The following is a 21,418-nucleotide window of genomic DNA, read 5'->3' as shown; positions in this document are numbered from 1 at the left end:
AAGTTTTCCAGGGTTCCTTTTACTAAGCCGCAGTAAAAAGTGTCCTGCAGTAGTGTGGGTGCATGTTTTGGGTGCAAGCTGGGCCATTTTATTCCGCAGCTGGGGAAAAGGGCTTTTTTGAATGGGCCGGGAAATGAGTGCGTGCTAAAATTAAAACTAGCGCACGCCTATTTACGGCCTGAGCCCTTACCGCCGCCCATTGAGTTAACGGTAACCATGCAGTGTGCGCCAACTGCTGATTGCCGCTGGGAACACCCTCTCCCCTGTGGTAGAAAAATATTTTCTACAGCGGGATTCGGTGCGCGCCAAACTTGAGTATTACCACCGGGCATATGCGCTACCCCGGCGGTAGTGCTCATTTGGCCTGCAGTACCTGTGCGTTAGCCCTCCCGCACCTTAGTAAAAGGGCCCCTCAGAAAGATATTTTGGAATCTTGCATCTTGAAACACGAATATTTACATAGTAGATTTTTCCATCTATATTAGCGCCTAAAGATTTTCATGCATGTTTGTGCTTAAACTTTTGAAAATTAAAATCACATTCTTCTTTGACCATGTATTTAGTCCATGATGATTACAGAATCCACTTCTTCCTGTCCGTTGTTGGCTTTGAGAAGCCTCTTCACAAAGATTGGAGCACAAGGTCTTCTAGAAGCTCTTTTTAACTGCGTTCTGGAAAATTCTTTACGGATTTTTCTGTAGACAAGAGGGAGATCAGATGTTCAGAAACGCTTTTTAATTAAAAAGTACAAGTATAAATACTCAGAGAAAAAATGTAACAGTAAAAATTATTTAATAAAATTTAGCTATAGAAAAAGACTGAAAATACGCAGGGTGCCAGCTCAGGAGTCTCTGATTGCCAAGTCTGGTAGCAGTTCTGGCTGCCAGAGGAGGAGGTCTACTGGAGAATGACACGGGGACAAAGTTTGTCCCCGTCCCCGAGGGTTCTGTCTCCATCCCCACCTCATCCCTGCAAGTCCTGTCTCCGTCACCATCCCATTCCCGAAGATTTAGTCCCCATCCCCGCAGGCTCTGTCTCCATCCTCGCCCCATCCCCACAGGTTCTGTCTCCATCCCCACAGGCTCGGTCTCCATCCCCGCCCCGTCCCTGTGGGCTCTGCCTCATCTGAACAAGCCTCAAACACTTATGATTTTATATTTAAAATTTTTTATTAAAGTATAAAAAGGAACAATATGCTATGCAACTGTTGTTTATAAATCATAAATAGAAAACATCAATAACCACTACAATAACGCCCCCCCTGCTACCCTCTACCCTTCCAGCCCCAACAATATCTGACTTCTGCTACCCAAAGGAACCCTAATCCACCCTGTTAAAATGTCTAGGGGTACAAAATGCAACCCATTCTGTATGCCCTAGTGGGGGTGAAATATGCCCTATGAAGCACTGTTATGATTTTTAAATCTGTGGATGAATAAGAAGTCATTAACAATCTCAGGATTCAATCTAGCTCTCCTGTCTTCCACAGACCTTCCTGCACTAGAAGATGTCTTCTTAGAAGATGTACTGGTAGCAGGAATGTACAGGATCCCACATGCAAATTTTGCCAATTGTGGCCAGCACTTTTGCTTGTTTTTCCAAAAACTGAAAACATCATCGTCTGCATCACTTGTACATAAATAACTGTCCAATTTATTAACAGCCTTCAAAGTAGAGAATGACACAGGGACAAAGTCTGACCCCATCCCCGTGGGCTGTGTCCTCATCCCCGCGGGATTTGTCCCCATCCCCTCAGATTCTGTCCCCGCCCTGTCCCTGGGGGCTCTGTCCCGTCTCCATTCCCACGGTTACTGCGGGTCCCTGTCCCCATGTCATTCTACAGATGTCAGGGCTTGGGGATCTCCGCCAGCTAAGATATTTACATTTTGATTTGGGGGAGATGCTGGGGAGATGGGGAGGAAGCGGGGGAGCTGGGGAAAGTCAGGAGTGGAGAGAAAACTTTGTGCCCACCCACTTTGGCTTCAGGCCAACCCAAAATTAGTGGTATGGTTACGCTACTGATGTCAAGTTGGGAATCCACCTGAAAAGACAATTTATAAAAACAAGAGACACTTGAACATTGTTTTCTCCTTTTAATAGGAATGCTGCAAAAACGCTACTGTAATTGCTGCGAGTTCCAATTACCTCCTCTTGATAAATGTAGTCTGTGAAAACTTTGAAATGTATTTAAAACATTTATAGCTCGCTCTGTCCTACCAATCTCATGCTTGACTAGGGTGGTGTTCTTTTTGTATGCAAGGCCTATGAGTCTATGGTGGACCCTATCATCGTCCCATTTTATCTATTTTTTTGTCACATAGGTTTCTTTGGAGGGAGGTAAATCGGAAGTTGAGTAAAAACAAAACTGTGCTCCATCAGGAAGTGCTCCCATGAGAACGGAGCATATTTATGGTGTTCAAAGTGCGGTTCTGTCTGCAGTGATTTTTCATGGCATCACATAGCTGGCTTGGGGTCCTCGCCAGATTTCTTCAGCAGATAGGGCTTAGGGATCCTTCCCAGTTACACAAATGATGTACACGTAACTGTTGGGTGAGCCAGAGGCAAAAGCGTAGGAGCCCAGGCCAGCCTAGACCCAACCTATACCTACATCGCTGGTATGAAGTCTGTTTAATTTGTCAAAAGACATGTTCTGCTTTAAAACACAGCAGTTTAGAATGTCATTACATATAAAAATACAACTGAACAACTTGTTACTCTGCTAAAAAGCCAGCAAAAAATTATGGGGTCCTTTTACTAAGTGGCATAAGTATCTACGCTTGCCCAGACAAAATGGAGTTACCGCCCAGCTACCACGGGCTCTTGCAGTAATTTAATTTTTGCCACACATCCGATATGCGTAGCCAAAAAGTAATTTTTATTTTCTGCCACGTGTATCGGACGTGCACCAAGTGGCATTTCGTGCGTATAGGTCATTACCGCTCGGTTACTGCATGAGACTTCTATAGCGCTAAAAGGCATACGCAGCACTATACACCATACACAAAAAGACAGTCCCTGCTCAAAGAGCTTACAATCTAAATAAGACAGGTAAACAGACAGAACAACTAAGAGGCAAGGGAATAAAGAGGTGGGGATAAAAGGACAGGGTTAGGAGTCAAAAACAGTGGTAAAGAGGTGGGCTTTTAGTCTGGACTTGAAAACAGCCAAAGACGGGGCTAGACGTACAGGCTCGGGAAGTCTATTCCAGGCGTGAGGTGCAGCGAGATAAAAGGAACGGAGTCTGGAATTAGCAGTAGAGGAGAAGGGGACAGATAAGAGAGATTTATCAACAGAACAGAGTAATTCTTAAGAAAAAACAGAGGCTGCAGATATCTCAAACAACATAAGGAGGAGGGTGGGGAAAATGGAAATGAAATCCAACTACAATTAATAAAGCGTTCCTTTCACTAAGTTGCGTTAGGCGCTAATGCACACCTAATGCAGTTGAAATTGGTATATTGCGGGACACGCTCAGACATCTTGCGGTAACTGCCCAATGGGTGCACACTGACCACACCCTAAAAAAAACCCCAACATCTATTTTTTGGGAGGGAGCATATTTTAGATGTTCCTGTGCTAACCAGTTAGAACAGCTTGTCTTGTCTGTCTGAATTATTTAGATTGTAAGCTCTTTTGAGCAGGGACTGTCTCTTTGTATCAGGTGTTCAGCGCTGCGTGCGTCTGGTAGTGCTATACAAATGCTAATAATAATAATAACAGCTACATTAACGTGCATTAACTGATTAGCGCATGGATACTGCCTGCAAAATGGATGGTGGTAATTTTTTTTTTAATGGCTACACTACTACTACTACTTAACATTTCTAGAGCGCTACTAGGGTTACGCAGCGCTGTACAATTTAACAAAGAGAGACAGTCCCTGCTCAAAGAGCTTACAATCTAAGAGACAAGTGAACGGTCGGTCCGATAGGGGCAGTCAAATTGGGGCAGTCTGGATTCACTGAACGGTAAGGGTTAGGTGCCGAATGCAGCATTGAAGAGGTGGGCTTTAAGCAAAGACTTGAAGACGGGCAGGGAGGGGGCTTGGCGTAAGGGCTCAGGAAGGTTGTTCCAAGCATAGGGTGAGGCGAGGCAGAATGAGCGGAGCCTGGAGTTGGCGGTGGTGGAGAAGGGTACTGAGAGGAGGGATTTATCCTGTGAACGGAGGTTACGGGCGGGAACGTAAGGGGAGATGAGGGTAGAAAGATAGTGAGGGGCAGCAGACTGAGTGTATTTGTAGGTAAGAAGGAGAAGCTTGAATTGAATGCGGTATCTGATCGGAAGCCAGTGAAGTGACCTGAGGAGAGGGGTGATATGAGTATATTGGTTCTGGCGGAATATGAGACGTGCAGCAGAGTTCTGAACAGATTGAAGGGGGGATAGATGGCTAAGTGGGAGGCCGGTGAGGAGTAAGTTGCAGTAGTCCAGGCGAGAGGTAATGAGAGCGTGGACGAGAGTTCGGGTAGTGTGTTCAGAGAGGAAAGTGCGAATTTTGCTGATGTTAAAGAGCTACACAATAATGGCAACATTAGCGCATTGTTAAATCAATCTCCAGACACTATTTCAGCTACTCGTCCGTCTATATAACAAATATTATAAGCTGAAAATATCGTTTTGTTTGTATATCTCTTATTTCAAATAATATTCAAATGATACTCAAATAACTCTATGTATATATTCAAAAAAATGGAGGAAAAAGACCTCAAAAGTCCCTGCTTGGCAGCAAGTGAAATATCTTAGTTCCAGCTCATACTGGACTCCAACACGAGCAAATCTCGATGTTAAGAAACTAGTAAGCACCACGTTTGAAATCGGGAGCATGATGAAAACCGGTGATGCGATATGAGCACTTAGTTCCCCGAGGAAGCTAATTGAACAGTGAAACGGAGAGCCCCGTTGGGTACAAGAATAAAGCTAAGTACTTGATTTCATTATTGCATGAACAAGAAAAGCAATATTGTATGAGCAATCAAAAGTTATATTTTACGAAGATTTGAATTAAAAATGGAAATTTAAGTGCACAAAATATATGGATAAAATAATTATTTGAAAGTTTTTTTTAGACCGATGAGATGACTGGAGTCCAATATGAGCTGGCACTAAGATATTTCACTTGCTGCCAAGCAGGGACTTTTGAGGTCTTTTTCCTCCATTTTTGGAATATATACTAGCGTCAATTGCGTATCATTTTGAGCCTGCAAAGAGGTGGGATAAGGTGGGATACAAATGCAACAAATAAATCATTTGAATATTATTTCAAATAAGAGCTATACAAACAGAGCGATATTTTCAGCTTATAATTTTTATGGCTGCGGTATAAATGACCTTAGAGCGCCCATACATGGGTTTCTCCTGCACACTAAGGCCATTTTTACCACAGCTTAGTAAAAGTGACCCTAACAGATCTTTTAATAGCACTAGGGGGCCCCGTTTACAATGCGGCGGTAAGCCCACTGCGGGCTTACCACGTGCCAATCTGGAGCTACCGCTGGCCCAACACAGTTGCCGGTGATAGTTCCACCTCAAGTATGTGGCATTTCTGGCGCTAGTGGAAATCTTTGAAAAATATTGCCGCAGGTGCTAACCCGGCGGTAACTGGGCAGCGCCGCTCGCTACCTGGTTACTGTTGGGTTAGTGCGGGAGCCCTTACCACCACCTCAATGGGCGGTGGTATGTGCTCCCCCACCCACCCCCACATGGCCACACGGTAAGTGAAATCTTACCTCATGGCCATACCTTTTTTTTGGCCTCAGTGCATGGCAAAAATGGCTCCCGCTACTAGCGCAAGGCCCCTTTTACCGCAGCTTGCTAAAAGGACCCCTATGTTTTTAGCATGACAGTGGATGAATGTGCAGATGAATGCGACACCTTACAACTGTATGACTAGGTTTCTTTCTACCCCAAATTATTTTGTGAAGAAGTGCTGTGTTTAATACAGGTGTGCGGATGTTATAATGCCGTTGTATCGCTCCATGGTGCGACCGCACCTGGAGTATTGTGTTCAGTACTGGTCTCCGTATCTCAAAAAAGATATAGTAGAATTGGAAAAGGTACAGCGAAGGGCGACGAAAATGATAGTGGGGATGGGACGACTTTCCTATGAAGAGAGGCTGAGAAGGCTAGGGCTTTTCAGCTTGGAGAAGAGACGGCTGAGGGGAGATATGATAGAAGTGTATAAAATAATGAGTGGAATGGATCGGGTGGATGTGAAGCGACTGTTCACGCTATCCAAAAATACTAGGACTAGAGGGCATGAGTTGAAGCTACAGTGTGGTAAATTTAAAACGAATCGGAGAAAATTTTTCTTCACCCAATGTGTAATTAGACTCTGGAATTCGTTGCCGGAGAACGTGGTACGGGCGGTTAGCTTGACGGAGTTTAAAAAGGGGTTAGATAGATTCCTAAAGGACAAGTCCATAGACCGCTATTAAATGGACTTGGAAAAATTCCGCATTTTTAGGTATAACTTGTCTGGAATGTTTTTACGTTTGGGGAGCGTGCCAGGTGCCCTTGACCTGGATTGGCCACTGTCGGTGACAGGATGCTGGGCTAGATGGACCTTTGGTCTTTCCCAGTATGGCACTACTTATGTACTTATGTACTAAAGATCAAACAAAATGGTAAAAAGACATCTTTACTGCTTTACTTGATTTATTTTGCAGAAAGTATGTTGGTTTGAATAGAACTAACATCTGTGTGTAGAGATGGAGTGCACAAGGAGAGTGGATTGATTGGCCTGATGAGGAAACAAGAAGAAATGTTTATTTATTTTATTTTGTTACATTTGTACCCCACATTTTCCCACCTCTTTGTAGGTTCAATGTGGCTTACATAGTGCCGGAGAGCAGTTGCAGACTCCGGTGTATACAAATACAAGGTGAAGTTGTGATACGGTAAGGTTCATATGGTAGGACCACATAGTGGAATCGTTAGACGGGAGAGTTCGGTGATGGCCATTATGAACTTTTGCGTTGTTGTGTCGCAGAGATCAGGCATTTACGTTGGATCTGTAGGGAATGCCTTTTTAAACAGGTGGGTCTTGAGTGTCTTTCTGAAGTGTAGATGGTCGTATATGGTTTTCAAGTCTTTTGGTAGTGCGTTCCACAGTTGTATGCTGATGTAGGAAAAACTGGATGCGTAAGTTGATTTGTATTTGAGTCCTTTGCAGCTTGGGTAGTGTAGATTTAGGTACTTTCGTGTTGACACGGATGAGTTTCTGGCTGGTAGGTCGATTAGGTCTGTCATGCAATCCGGTGCTTCACCGTATATAATTTTGTGAACCATAGTACAGATTTTGAAGGCAATGCATTCTTTGATTGGGAGCCAGTGTAGTTTTTTGCGAAGGGGTTTTGCGCTTTCAAATCGTGTTTTTCCGAAGATGGGTCTTGCATCCATGTTTTGTGCGGTCTGAAGTTTCGTTAGGATTTGTTCTTTGCATCCTGTGCAGATTCCACTGCAGTAGTCAGCATGGCTCAGTACCATCGATTGTATCAGGTTGTGAATGTTTCCCTCGGGAAGTATTTTTTTACACGTTTGAGTTTCCACATTGAGTAGAACATTTTCTTTGTTGTGCATTTTACTTGGCTTTCTAGTGTTCTAGTGTTGTGGTCCAGTGTAACGCCGAGGATTTTCAGGCTGTCTGAGACAGGGAGGGTGTGGTCTAGGATGTTGATAGTTGCGGGATTGTCCGTGGTGTATTGGGATGAAAGGATAAGACAGTGGGTTTTTTCTTTATTGAGTTTTAGTTGAAATGCATTTGCCCAAGAGTCCATGGTGTTCAAGCCAGTCTTGATTTCGTTAGCGATTTCTGTCAGTGTGGATCTGTAAGGGATGTATATAGTGACATTGTCTGCATAGATGAAAGGGTTAAGACCTTGGTTGGATAAGACCTTGGCTAGTGGGGTCATCATTAGGTTGAAGAGGATCGGGGATAGCGGTGAGCCTTGTGGTACTCCGCAATCTGCTTTCCACGGTGATGATATGTTTGATTTTGACTTTACCTGATAGGTTCTTGTAGTTAGGAAACCCTTGATCCAGTTAAGTATGTTGCCAGCAATCCCGAATTTGTCAAGTAATCTTATTAATATGTTATGGTTTACCATGTCGAATGCACTAGACATGTCGAATTGGAGAAGGAGGATGTTGTTTCCTATTGCTATTTCCTGCTTGAATTTGGCTAGTAGAGTGAGTAGCACTGTTTCTGTGCTGTGTAACGGGCGAAAGCCAGACTGTGATTCATGTAATATTGAGAATTTGTTTATGTAGTCGGTTAGTTATTTGGCTACCATACTTGCCATCAGTTTGACTGACAGCGGGATGGATGCTACTGGTCGGTAGTTGGAGATTTCATTTGCTTTTTTCGTGGTGTCCTTTGGTATTGGGGTGAGTAGAATATTACTCTTTCCTTCGGGAAGAGACCTTGCTGAAGCATGTAGTTTAGGTGGGATGTGAGATCTACTATGAAGTAGTCAGGGGCTGATTTCAGTAAGTAGTTGGGACATGTATCTAGTTTGCAGTGAGTGTTGGCAAACCTCCTGAGCACCCGTGTTACAGTATCGACGGTAAGGAGGGTGAAGTTTAGCCAAGTGCGGTCTGCCGGGTGTTCTCCATTTATTGGGTCCAGCTCGTTTAGGAAGTTTTCAATGTCTGTGTTGCCTTGGGGTAACGTGTTGCGTAGGTTTACAATTTTTTTCGTTGAAATACTTAGCAAGTTTGTCTATGTTAGATGCAGTGACTCGGCTGGTATCTAGGAGTTTATTCAACATTCGCTGCATTTTATTGCATTATAACATCAAGAAGCAATTATAGGAGAAGTAAAAAAAAAATGAAATGCAAAGTGTCAAGCAGCTGGTCAACATATGGACAAATTGGTAGCCCTTACCTTAGATGCTGAAAAAGCATTTGATAGAGTAGAACGGAGATATTTGTTCCTAACGATGGAATATTTTGGATTTTGAACTTCATTCATAAATATGGTGAAATTATTATATCAACACCCTAAAACATGTGTTTTGTTAACCATAAGTCAACCCCTATTTTTCAGTGTCCAGAGGAAGTAGACAAGGTTGCCCCTTCTCTCCACTGTTGTTTAATCTAGCAATAGAACCATTGGCAACAGCAATTAGGGAAGATCTGCATATAACAGGATTTAAAATTGGGTCTAGTATTGTTAAATTGTCTCTGTATGCTGCTGATTTACTTTTGTATACCAACATACCTTCGATACCATATATTTTGTCATTGATATCATCTTTTTCTATCATCTCTGGATATAAGATAAACTGGGACAAAACAGAATGTCTTCCATTGCATGATGATATAACAATTCAAGAATTGAGTGCTTACCCATTCAAAACACAAATTTAATTCATAAAATGTTTGGGTATATATTTGGGCAGGTCTCTACAGGATACCGTTGCTAGAAACATTGAGTCAATCACAAATTCCATTAAGGTTTCAGTTTCTAAATGGTCCCCTTTGTCTCTTAGTTGGTGGGGTAGATTAGATACTATTAAAATGACTTTGGCCCCTAGAGTTAACTATTTATTAAGTATGCTTCCAATTACATTTCCTATTAATTAAATTTTTTTTTTAAAATAGGATTCTTTCACAATTTTTGTGGAAATCCAAACATAGTAACATAGTAAATGACGGCAGAAAAAGACCTGCATGGTCCATCCAGTCTGCCCTACAAGATAAACTCATATGTGCTACTTTTTGTGTATACCTTACCTTGATTTGTACCTGTCCTTTTCAGGGCACAGACCGTATAAGTCTGCCCAGCACTATCCCCGCCTCCCACCCAATCTCGGCTAAGCTCCTTAGGATCCATTCCTTCTGAACAGGATTCCTTTATGTTTATCCCACGCGTGTTTGAATTCTGTTACCGTTTTCATTTCCACCACCTCCCGCGGGAGGGCATTACTATTTAGCATTTCTATAGCGCTACAAGGCATACGCAGCGCTGCACAAACATAGAAGAAAGACAGTCCCTGCTCAAACAGCTTACAATCTAATAAGCATCCACTAATCTCTCCGAGAAAAAATACTTCCTGACATTTTTCTTGAGTGGGGCTGGGCTGAGGGCATGTCCTAAAAATCTCCCACTCAGACATTGGGCCTTGGTAGCTCTGTAGTTACCGATTAAAACCTCCCCAAATTTCTGTTCGCACTCTAAAGCTACCTAAACAGAAAGGTGGAGTCAATTTTCCAGATTTTGCTATCATAATTCTTTTATTTTATCCAAAGGGTATTATTGGTTTCTAAAAGAGTATTCTTTTTGTACTCCTTCATGGTTGTTTCTGGAAAGGTCTTTATGTCATCATTTTCCTTTGAATGTACTGGCAGAATCGGACCCTAAAAGTTGTAGGTGTTTGCTCCCTAGTAATAGAGTTGTTATAAATATTTAAATCTCCGCTACCCTAATTGCAAAGGTCTCAAGTACAAATCAATTCATGGATCCAGCTTCTCATTTATAGGCACAAAACTCTGGAATGTACTCCCAAAAACCATGAGGACTACGTACGGCCACTTCAACTTCTGGAAATTACTAAAGACCTACCTGTTCGGAAGAGCATATCCCACTGACCCAACTTAACTACCTAAATCCAGCAATACAAAGATATCCAAACTTGTATTGAACTTTATGATTGTTATATAACCTCCCTCTCTATGATTCCCTGATGTGTCTGTTCAAATCTATTTCATTGTAAATAACTTCACTCGATATTTGTTTCTTCACTGTAGGTGGCCATCGCCTCATGGCACTATGTAAGCCACATTGAGCCTGCAAATAGGTGGGAAAATGTGGGGTACAAATGTGGCAAATAAATAAATAAATACTATTGCAGCTTTTTCAGCTTCCTGGTAGAGGTGGTGGAGATGAAAACTGTAGTATGTAGGATTTCTAAGGGACTGAAAGGGAAGAGTAGATGGCATGACTGGGTAGACTGGATAGGCCATATGGTCTTTATCTGCCTTCACTTTTCTCTGTTTCTATGTCATCTCCTGCTGCTGCAGAAACAGTCTCGTAAAAAGTGCTGCAAAATCTTGCAGCTCTTATCATGAGACTGGACCCACAGCAGCAGAAGGGTCATATTTAATTATGGTGTTTCCTGCTGCTGGAGGGGAAGGCGCTGCGGCTGCAGAATCGAGATGTTCTGGGGTGGAGCCAGGAGATGGAGTGTGTGGGGCTGAGGGCATGTCCTAAAAATCTCCCACTCAGACATTGGGCCCTCCTTGGCAGCTCTGTAGTCACCGATTAAAAATGGATGGTACAATTTCTGTTTATTAGTTTTCCACACAGACTTTGTTTTGGTGTCCATACTTATCTTGAAAGATACAATTATTTCTTTATTAATTCTGTTTCTTAAATATGTTTTGATTTTGCTAAAAATAGTAGTTCCGCTATCTGTCCTCCAGGACCTTGCAATTGGTCAGCTTTTCAGAATATCCACAGTGAATGTGCATGACATGTTTTCTTGCACTCTCTTTACCTTATGCAACATGTCTTAGGCACAATCATTATAAATACTCTGGAAAAAAAATGTTCGGTCAGGGGTCCCTGAGGACAGGTTTGGGAAACATGGCTAGATTTTAATAGTATTTAATGTGAGAAAATAGCTATTTAAAAATGCTAATTTGTGCTAGTTGGTGTACAGAATCACGAGGACAGCTAAGAATATAAATAAATTATAAGCTGTAAAAGTTAGAAACAGATTCCAAATCCCTCGTCTAAAACTTACTGCCTCGCTCTGTGGCAGGCACTTAACTTGGTTGTGCTAAAGGATTAATATTGGAGGCTACTTAGGACACCGAACTTGCATCCATGTGATTTATCTCATCACTGAGTACATTTATGAATATTCTACAAAACCATTTTGAAAGCATTACAGTGATTTATAGAAGTTTGTTTTTTGAGGCCCTTTTCTAAAGACCTATATTGAGAATTTCTCAGATTTAAAGTAACATTGGTGCACAGCTGGTGATGACTCTTTTACTACAGTGAAGTTTTGCACTTATTATACCTTCACTGTGACAGAACCCTTATTTTATCATCCTCACTTTAATATTCCCTTATTGTAAGCTCTGTCGAGCAGGGACTGTCTCTTCATGTTCAAGTGTACAGCGCTGCGTACGTCTAGTAGCGCTATAGAAATGATAAGTAGTAGTAATAACTGCAAAGCTATGCGGGCCCAATTCGCGCCAAAATGGAGTTACCGCACAGCTACTGTGTGACTCTTGCGGCAATTTCATTTTTGCCGTGCAGCCAATACGCGTGGCCGAGGTGTCTCTCATGGTCGGCACTAAACCTGGATATTCAATGCCAGTCCTTTTCCAGTGACCGACACTGAATATCTGGTTCAACTTTGACTGGTCCGATTTTAACTGGCCATGCTGATATTCAGCGCTGGCCGTTTAAAGTGAGACTGGCCAAAGTTATTCTAGTTATTGTGGTGGCAAAATATGGCCACCAAACGTAGCCAGACGTGTTTGAAAAATCAGGGGATAGCCGGTTATATCGCACGATATAACTGGCTCTCTTTAAGCCACTATCCAATGCTGAATATCGTCGGATAGCCGCTGAAGTGCTGTTTTAGCGGCCTTTTTGTTTTAAATGGGTGGAATATGTTCAGTGACTCAACTAAGAACCTGCCTAGGAGAACAAAGGAGACCTTGGAGAAGGACTATTATTAATTCAGGATCATTTGGAGTCTTGCACACTTTGGCTGGAAGGGGGTTATCTAGAGATGATGTAGTGAACTTCTCTGTGATTGGGTATATATCATCAACAAATCATCCAGCCAATCACCGTATGCTGTTCTATCATTACTTGAAGGACATTACTGAAAACAAACAGCATATTAAGCAATGCAGTGATGACGAGCCAGTCAGAACCAACCTCAGAACTGCCTCAGTACCACTGTGAGGCACCACTTCCTGTCACAGGCCTTTATTCCTCCCATCACCTTCAAGAGAGGCGAAGACTGCACTGCCATCCGGAGGTCATATGTTTTAAGTTCAGCGATCAAATTTACATTTGGGTTAGTTAGTTTTTACCAGGAATTGAAGTTTATATTAAAACAAGGGTTTTGTGATTGCTTTCCTTAGGCCCAAGTATTTGTTCAGGAATCATTGTGGTTATGGATTCTTTAGAAATTATTCTAGAAAGTTTTACTGTTGTTTGCTATTAATCTGTCTTGCTTTGCTAAAACTATTTCTATTTATATACTTCTGATAGTTCGAATTTCTTATCAGTCACTAACCTAATTCTATATAGTGTGCCACAAAGTTAGACAGCAATTAGATACCTAACTTTAGGAACTCACAGTTCAGCTTTATTTAATATACCGCAAATAATAAAATATCTAAGCAGTTCACATTGAAATTAAATTCAATGAAGGATTAGACATATGAAATGGAAACAAAAGGTAAAAAGTTAAATTACATGGGGAAAGTTAATTAAAACCCAAGGGAGGGAAGAGTCAAAATTAAAACGAGAGTGGAAAGAACATAAGGTAGGGAGGGGAAGTGAAAAAGAAGTCAGTAGACAAAATTGTGTGGAGGGCAGTCTTGCCATAGGGGGCCACGAGGAGAGAGTTATAATCATTGGAGTAGAAGGGAATGCTTTATGAAAAAAGCGAGCTTTGAGAATGATCTTAAATCGTAGCAATGAAAACTCAGTTCATAAATACAGAGGGACGTCATTCTATAAGGTGAAGGCACCACAGGAAGCTGCTGTTGGGAAGAGCGCAGTGTATGAATCAATATGGTATAAGGTGTTTAAATAGGAAGAGCGGGAGTCCAGAGTGAAGAATATGAAAGGTAGCAACAATAATCTTGAAGAGAATCCAATACTGAATGGCAGCTTGAAGAAGAGGTGAAATATTGTCGAATTTTTTAGCACCATATATCAACTTAACTGCAGTGTTATGAACCAGCTGTTGTTTTCGTAACTGACATAACAGAAGAGGATTACAGTAATCAAGGCATGAGATGACCAGAGATTGGATGAGAAGGCGGAGGGAAGATTTGTCAAAGAGAGATCTTGCAAGACATATTTGAGAGAGTATGAAAAACGATTTCTTAACCGAAGAAATGTGAGATTTAAAGTTAAGATAGTTATCAATTAGAACTCCAAGGATTTAAATTTCTTCCTTAAAGGGGAAAAGGTACACCAGAAACAGTGGGGACCATAGTGAGACAGGAAGAACTTGATAAGGGAAAGAACGAAGCTGTGGTTTGGAGCCCAAATGAGGGTAAAAGGCAGTTAGGAGCCTAATTGCACTTAGACAGTATTCTATAAATGAGTGTGTAGGTGAATTGGTAGGGGGCATGTAAGTGGGTGGGATATGGGCGGGGCATAGGCAGTTCAGACACTTAGGCCCCTGTTTACTATGGCGCATTAATGTTTTTAACATGCCTACAATTAGCGCATGTGCTGTGTAGGCGCCTATAAGGACACTGTAGGTGCGTACACGGTTAACGCAGGTACATGGTTAACACATGTTAAAAACGCTAACGCTACTATAACACAGCTTAGTAAACAGGGCCCCTAGGCATCAACTGTATAGAAGGTGCCAACATTTACACCTGCCTTTCACATGGTGTAAGTCTTGGTGCCTAAAAATTGGCGACCAAAGCCAACTTAGGCTCTATTCTGTAGCAGAATTTGGGTGCCCAGATGCTTTTATAGAATACTATCAGCGAATAGATTTTGGGTGTCTGATTTTTAGCACGCTTTATAGAATTTTTCCCTGTGTAAAGAGGAAGTTTGGGGCCTTGGGACCAGTGACAAATGTGTCTTTCCTCTAGATTTAGTGCCATTGTCTACACATCTGCTTGTACATGTGATTCCCTCACAGTGGCATCAACCTGCATATTGGTGGTCACAGCTAACCATCAGGCTTATTTTTGAAAGAGAAGGACGCCCATCTTTCGACACAAATTGGAAGATGGGCGTCCTTCTTACAGGGTCGCCCAAATCGGCATACTCAAAAGCTGATTTTGTGCGTACCCAACTGCTTTCTGTCGCGGGGACGATCAAAGTTCACGGGGGCATGTTGGAGGCGGGACTTGGGCATCCCTAACACATGGGCATCCTCGACCCATAATGGAAAAAAAAGGGCGTCCCTGACAAGCACTTGGACGACTTTACCTGGTCCTTTATTTCTTACGACCAAGCCACAAAAAGGTGGATTTTCAGAAGGCGTTTGACAAAGTGCCGCACGAAAGACTCCTGAAGAAATTGCAGAGTCATGGAATCGGAGGTAGGGTATTATTATGGATTAAGAACTGGTTGAAAGATAGGAAGCAGACAGTAGGATTGCGTGGCCAGTATTCTCAGTGGAGGAGGGTAGTTAGTGGGGTCCCGCAGGGGTCTGTGCTGGGTCCATTGCTTTTTAATGTATTTATAAATGACCTAGAGATGGGAATAACTAGTGAGGTAATTAAATTCGCTGATGACACAAAATTATTCAGGGTCGTCAAGTCGCAGGAGGAATGTGAACGATTACAGGAGGACCTTGCGAGACTGGGAGAATGGGCGTGCAAGTGGCAGATGAAGTTCAATGTTGACAAGTGCAAAGTGATGCATGTGGGTAAGAGGAACCCGAATTATAGCTACGTCTTGCAAGGTTCCGCGTTAGGAGTTACGGATCAAGAAAGGGATCTGGGTGTCGTCGTCGATGATACGCTGAAACCTTCTGCTCAGTGTGCTGCTGCGGCTAGGAAAGCGAATAGAATGTTGGGTGTTATTAGGAAGGGTATGGAGTCCAGGTGTGCGGGTGTTATAATGCCGTTGTATCGCTCCATGGTGCGACCGCACCTGGAGTATTGTGTTCAGTACTGGTCTCCGTATCTCAAAAAAGATATAGTAGAATTGGAAAAGGTACAGCGAAGGGCGACGAAAATGATAGTGGGGATGGGACGACTTTCCTATGAAGAAAGGCTGAGAAGGCTAGGGCTTTTCAGCTTGGAGAAGAGACGGCTGAGGGGAGATATGATAGAAGTGTATAAAATAATGAGTGGAATGGATCGGGTGGATGTGAAGCGACTGTTCACGCTATCCAAAAATACTAGGACTAGAGGGCATGAGTTGAAGCTACAGTGTGGTAAATTTAAAACGAATCGGAGAAAATTTTTCTTCACCCAACGTGTAATTAGACTCTGGAATTCGTTGCCGGAGAACGTGGTACGGGCGGTTAGCTTGACCGAGTTTAAAAAGGGGTTAGATAGATTCCTAAAGGACAAGTCCATAGACCGCTATTAAATGGACTTGGAAAAATTCCGCATTTTTAGGTATAACTTGTCTGGAATGTTTTTACGTTTGGGGAGCGTGCCAGGTGCCCTTGACCTGGATTGGCCACTGTCGGTGACAGGATGCTGGGCTAGATGGACCTTTGGTCTTTCCCAGTATGGCACTACTTATGTACTTATGTACTTATGTACCAGATGACCACCGGAGAGAATCACCTCCCCTTACTCCCCCAGTGGTCACTAACCTCCTCCCACCCTCAAAAAACATATTTAAAAATATTTTGTGCCAGCCTCAAATGTCATACTCAGGTCCATCACAGCAGTATGCAGGTCCCTGGAGCAGTGTTAGTGGGTGCAGTGCACTTCAGGCAGGTGGACCCAGGCCCCCCCCCCCCCCCCCACCTGTTACACTTCTGGTGGTAAATGTGAGCCCTCCAAAACCCACCAGAAACCCATTTTACCCACATGTAGGTGCCCTCCTTCACCCCTTAGGGCTATGGTAGTGGTGTACAGTGGTGGGTAGTGGGTTATGGGGGGCTCAGCACACAAAGTAAGGGAGCTATGTACCTGGGAGCACTGCAGTGCCCCCTAGGGTGCCCGGTTGGTGTCCTGGCATGTCAGGGGGACCAGTGCACTACGAATGCTGGCTCCTCCTACGACCAAAGGGCTTGCATTTGCTCGTTTCTGAGATGGGCATCCTTAGTTTCCATTATCGCCGAAAATCAGAAACGACTAAGTCTAGGGACGACCATCTCTATGGACAACCTAAATTTCACGATTTGGCCGTCCCCGACTGTATTATCGAAACTAAAGATGGACGTCCATCTTGTTTTGATAATACAGGTTTCCCCACCCCTCCACCGGGATGTTTTGCGAGGACGTCCTCAGCAAAACTTGGGCGTCCCCTTCAGTTATGCCCCTCTAAGCCTCCATTCTGCCTCTGTCACATCTGTGACCCACGTTAAGCAGATAGTGTGGATCTTTTACCATGCTGCCTGGTCTTAATGCACTTGGGTCTGGAAATAGAATTGCTTCTAAATTTATTTTATTAGGTAAGCCTGGTTTTATGAAATATTTCTACAATGCTAATAATACATAACCAGAAGTACCAGACAATTTCAGTGAACAGCAGTGCTTGCTTTGCAAGAAAGCAGGCGGAATAGCTGAATTAGTGCAGGGCAACATTTTTCAATTCCAGTCCTTTAGGCTCAGAAAAAAGATAGCTGAGCACCCAAGGGATGGAAATCTATTTTGCATTTTGATAGGTTTGGAATACAACCCATTTTAGCATAGAAATAGACATTAAGATGCAAAATAAATATATAGGGGTCAATATATTCAGCCTGCAGTACTAAGTGGCTTATAAACAGCTCACAGTTGCAAGCTGGCTCCAGCATTGAATATTCAGGTTAGTGTAGCAACCTGGAGCTAACCATGAACTGGCCTTTTTTCTGTCCTAACATTATCCTCTCCTTTAAAAGGGGTCCTTTTACTAAGGTGTGCCGAAAAGTGGCCAGCGCTGGTGTAGACATGTGTATTGGACATGCGCAGGTCCATTTTTTAGCGTACCAGCAAAAAAGGCCATTTTGGGGGGGCCAAAAATGGATGTGCAGCAAAATGAAAATTGGCATGCGTCCATTTTGAGCCTGAGTCCTTACCGCCACCCATTCACTTAGCGGTAACGTCTCATGTGTTAACCGGGCGGTACTCATCAGCACGCTTACAATGCCAATTACCACGTTAAAAAAATGAAATTACCGCCCAGGCCACGCAGTAGCCGGGCGGTAGTTCTGAATCGGCGCACGTAGGCACTTACGCGGCTTTGTAAAAGGGCTCCTCAATATCACCACTAACCATTTAAATGTTTGCTCTGCCCAAGCTCCCCCCCCTCCAAGACCCGGTTACTGCTTTAGCAGTCAGAGGTGATATTCAGTGGCCCTATCCAATTAAACTCTTTTGAATATTGGACACACATAGTTCATTGGGATGCTATAAATATTATATTCCTCCCCCCCCCCCTTTCAAGATCTTCTCTAATAATTGAGATGTTTTTGGATTTGTCAGATGACATCCTTCCTTGTCAACCCTTAAGAGGTAGAGTGATGCATATTTTATTTTTGTTACATTTGTACCCTGTGCTTTCCCACTCATGGCAGGCTCAATGTGGCTTACATGGGGCAATGGAGGGTTAAGTGACTTGCCCAGAGTCACAAGGAGCTGCCTGTGCCTGAAGTGGGAATCGAACTCAGTTCCCCAGGACCAAAGTCCACCACCCTAACCACTAGGCCACTCCTCCACTCTGTTTACCCAAGTTCTCTGCTTGGGTAAAATCTTTTTTAACTTTTTCATATTTTTCTGTAATAGACTTATACAAACACATTTCGTATTAGGCTATACAGCTGTGGGGGTTCTGATTTCCACATTTGTTAAGACTATCCGCCCAATATTTAAAACCATTTAACCAGTCAGGAATGGCTCCGGCTGGCCAAATGGCACTCAACTGGCTATCTGGCTATCTCCCGCAGATTATTGCCGGTTAGCACTTAGTAGATAACCGGTTATATCGCACGATATAACCAGCTATCCGCTAATATTCAGCACATAGCCAGCCAAATTAGGCCACCGAATTAGCAGGCCTATCTTAGGCCAGTTTCAACTTAATTGGCCAGCGCTGAATATTGACTTGGGTGGTTAAGATGAAACTTGCCAAAAACAGACCAGATATTCAATGCCGTTCACCGGAAATGGCCCGGCATTGATATATCTGGGATCAGCACTGACCGCGGAAAGCAGCCTGGCCATGTCCTGCGGTCTGAATATCAGCCCCTATATATCTACATATATTTAAGTTGTTATCCTGACATGTCTATTTTCTAATATTTTTCAATGGGGTCGATATTCAAAGCCGTCTAACCAGCCAGAAATGGCTCCTGTGTGTAAAGCATGTTGTACATGCAACCCCCCCCCCCCCAAAAAAATTTGATAATATTGTACATTGGTATACACGCGCATATCAGTATGAATGCCATGTGTAGGTGTGTCTAGGGTTATAGTTTGAATGAAGTTGCAACGTGAGGGGAAGTTATCAATGCAAGCTACGGTTAATTCCAGTTATTAGTAACTGGGTCTAATTCTATAAAATGAGACCTGTGCAAAAATAGCACAAGTTAGTAGTATAATAACTTGACTTAACAGCAGCTCACATTGATAACTAAGCCCTGTATGTGTATCTAACTATATAAATGAGAGGTGACCGACTCACCCGTAAAATGAGCAGTAGAGAGCAGCTTTTCTGCGAACGCGCGGCACGTCACAGGTCTCTCCCGACGTCAGCTGATCATAACCACAACACCTACTACTTACCATTTCTAAAGCGCTATACTAAACGTACGCAGCGCTGTACAGCGACCCTCCTCTCTCCCCTTCCCCCCTCCAACCACCCATGTCCAGCAGCTCTCCTCTCTCCCCTACCCCCCCTCCAGCAACCCTCCTCTCCCCCTGCCCCCCCTCCAGCCACCCATGCCCAGCGACCCTCCTCTCTCCCCTGCCCCCCCTCCAGCCACCCATGTCCAGCGACCCTCCTCTCCCCCTGCCCCCCTCCAGCCACCCATGTCCAGCGACTCTCCTCTCTCCCCTGCCCCCCCTCCAGCCACCCAGGTTGTCCAGGGAATTTTTCGGGGCAGGCAGGAAAGAGCCCCAGTCTTGCCTGCCTGCCCACTGCCGGTGCTGAGTCTCACCCACTGCCGGATCGCTCTTCAAAATGGCCGCTGAGACTTCAGCAGAAGTCTCGCGAGGCCGCCGCTGCGTACGTTTCTCTGTCTCTAGAGGGCTCACAATCTAAGTTTTTGTAGCTGGGGCAACAGAGAGTTAAGTGACTTGCCCAAGCTAACAAGGAGCTGCAGTGGGAATCGAACCCGGGTTGCCAGGATCAAAGCCCACTGAACTAACCATTAGCCCACTCCTCCACTCCAACCTCCAGATCTGCCCGTAAACTAATTGGTCAATTAGGCATTAACAAACAATTATTGAAGTTAACAAGTACTTAATTGACAGTATTTAGGAGTTACGTCTAGATCTGCCCTACGCCTTATTCTACAACATGTGTGCCTGTGGGAGTGTGGTCATAGGAGAGGCATGGGATGTTCTCAGGATTTAGATGCACAGTTATGGAATACTTGGATTTGCGTGTTAGATGATTGTGGGGCACAAGCATTTACACCAACCTTTGAATGGTGCAAGTTAGGTGCAAAGGAATAGATTCAATAAATGGGACTCGTGAAACAGCAATTAATACCAATAATTGATCGCTAGCACACAATTATTGGCGCTAAGGAAGGAATTCATCAAGCCTTAATGTGCAGTAAATGCTAAAAGTCCATTCTATACCTATGGGTTTTTACCATTTAGCATGTGCTAATTTCCTTAATGCGCGTTAAGGTGTGTTAAGGCTATAACGCTACTTAATGAATTTCCCCCTAACTGGTTCATTAGCCAATTTGGTTGCATGTGCATCTAAGGAGAGTGCACAATTTTGCGTGTCATTTATAGAATCCAGGGGGAAAATGGCATGCGGTAGTGTATGTGCGGGGTTTGGGCGCACGCCAATCCATTTTTCAGCGTGCCTGTAAAAAAAAAGGCCTTTTGAAAATTTTTTGCCAAAAATGGAAGTGCGGCAAAATCAAAATTGCTGCATGTCCATTTTGGGTCTGCGACCTTACTGCCGGCAATTGATTTAGCGGTAAAGTCTCACACGGTAACTGGGCGGTAATGACCTACGCGTGCCAAATGCCACTTGGCGCGCGTCTGATATGCGTGGATGAAAATAAAATTTTTTTTTTTGGCCACACAGCAAAAATGAAATTACCGCAAGAGCCACTTGGTAGTCGTGCGGTAACTCCATTTTGGCGTGCGAAGACGCTTATGCGGCTCAGTAAAAGGGCCCCTTAGTGCAGATCAACTTGGCTCCAACTTTGAATCTAGCCCTGACTGTATAGGTGTAGCACATGCTCCATAGGTGTAAATGTGTTCATCAGTATTTGCATGCTACTGGGGCCAGGTCTGGGAGTCTAATTCATAAAAGATATGTACACGCCTATGTTGTCCTTTTAAAATATGCCTAATATAGGACCCTTTTCAACTTATCACACAGGCCTCCTGCTAG

At 43.4% G+C, this 21,418-nt stretch overlaps 1 protein-coding gene across 1 annotated transcript in view; it reads right to left on the bottom strand.

Annotated features, from left to right (window-relative positions):
- Positions 1-222: 222 nt before the first annotated feature.
- MTA3 (metastasis associated 1 family member 3) overlaps positions 223-21,418 on the bottom strand; it is a 429,588-nt gene continuing 408,392 nt past the window's right edge. Inside the window, 1 exon segment of the mRNA XM_030195789.1 lies at positions 223-695. Coding sequence (XP_030051649.1) covers positions 684-695 — 12 coding nt within the window. The 3' untranslated portion in view covers positions 223-683.

This window comes from Microcaecilia unicolor, chromosome 3 (genome assembly GCF_901765095.1).
Source record: "Microcaecilia unicolor chromosome 3, aMicUni1.1, whole genome shotgun sequence".
Lineage (NCBI taxonomy): Eukaryota > Metazoa > Chordata > Amphibia > Gymnophiona > Siphonopidae > Microcaecilia > Microcaecilia unicolor.
This window is presented reverse-complemented; position numbering and strand designations above follow the sequence as displayed.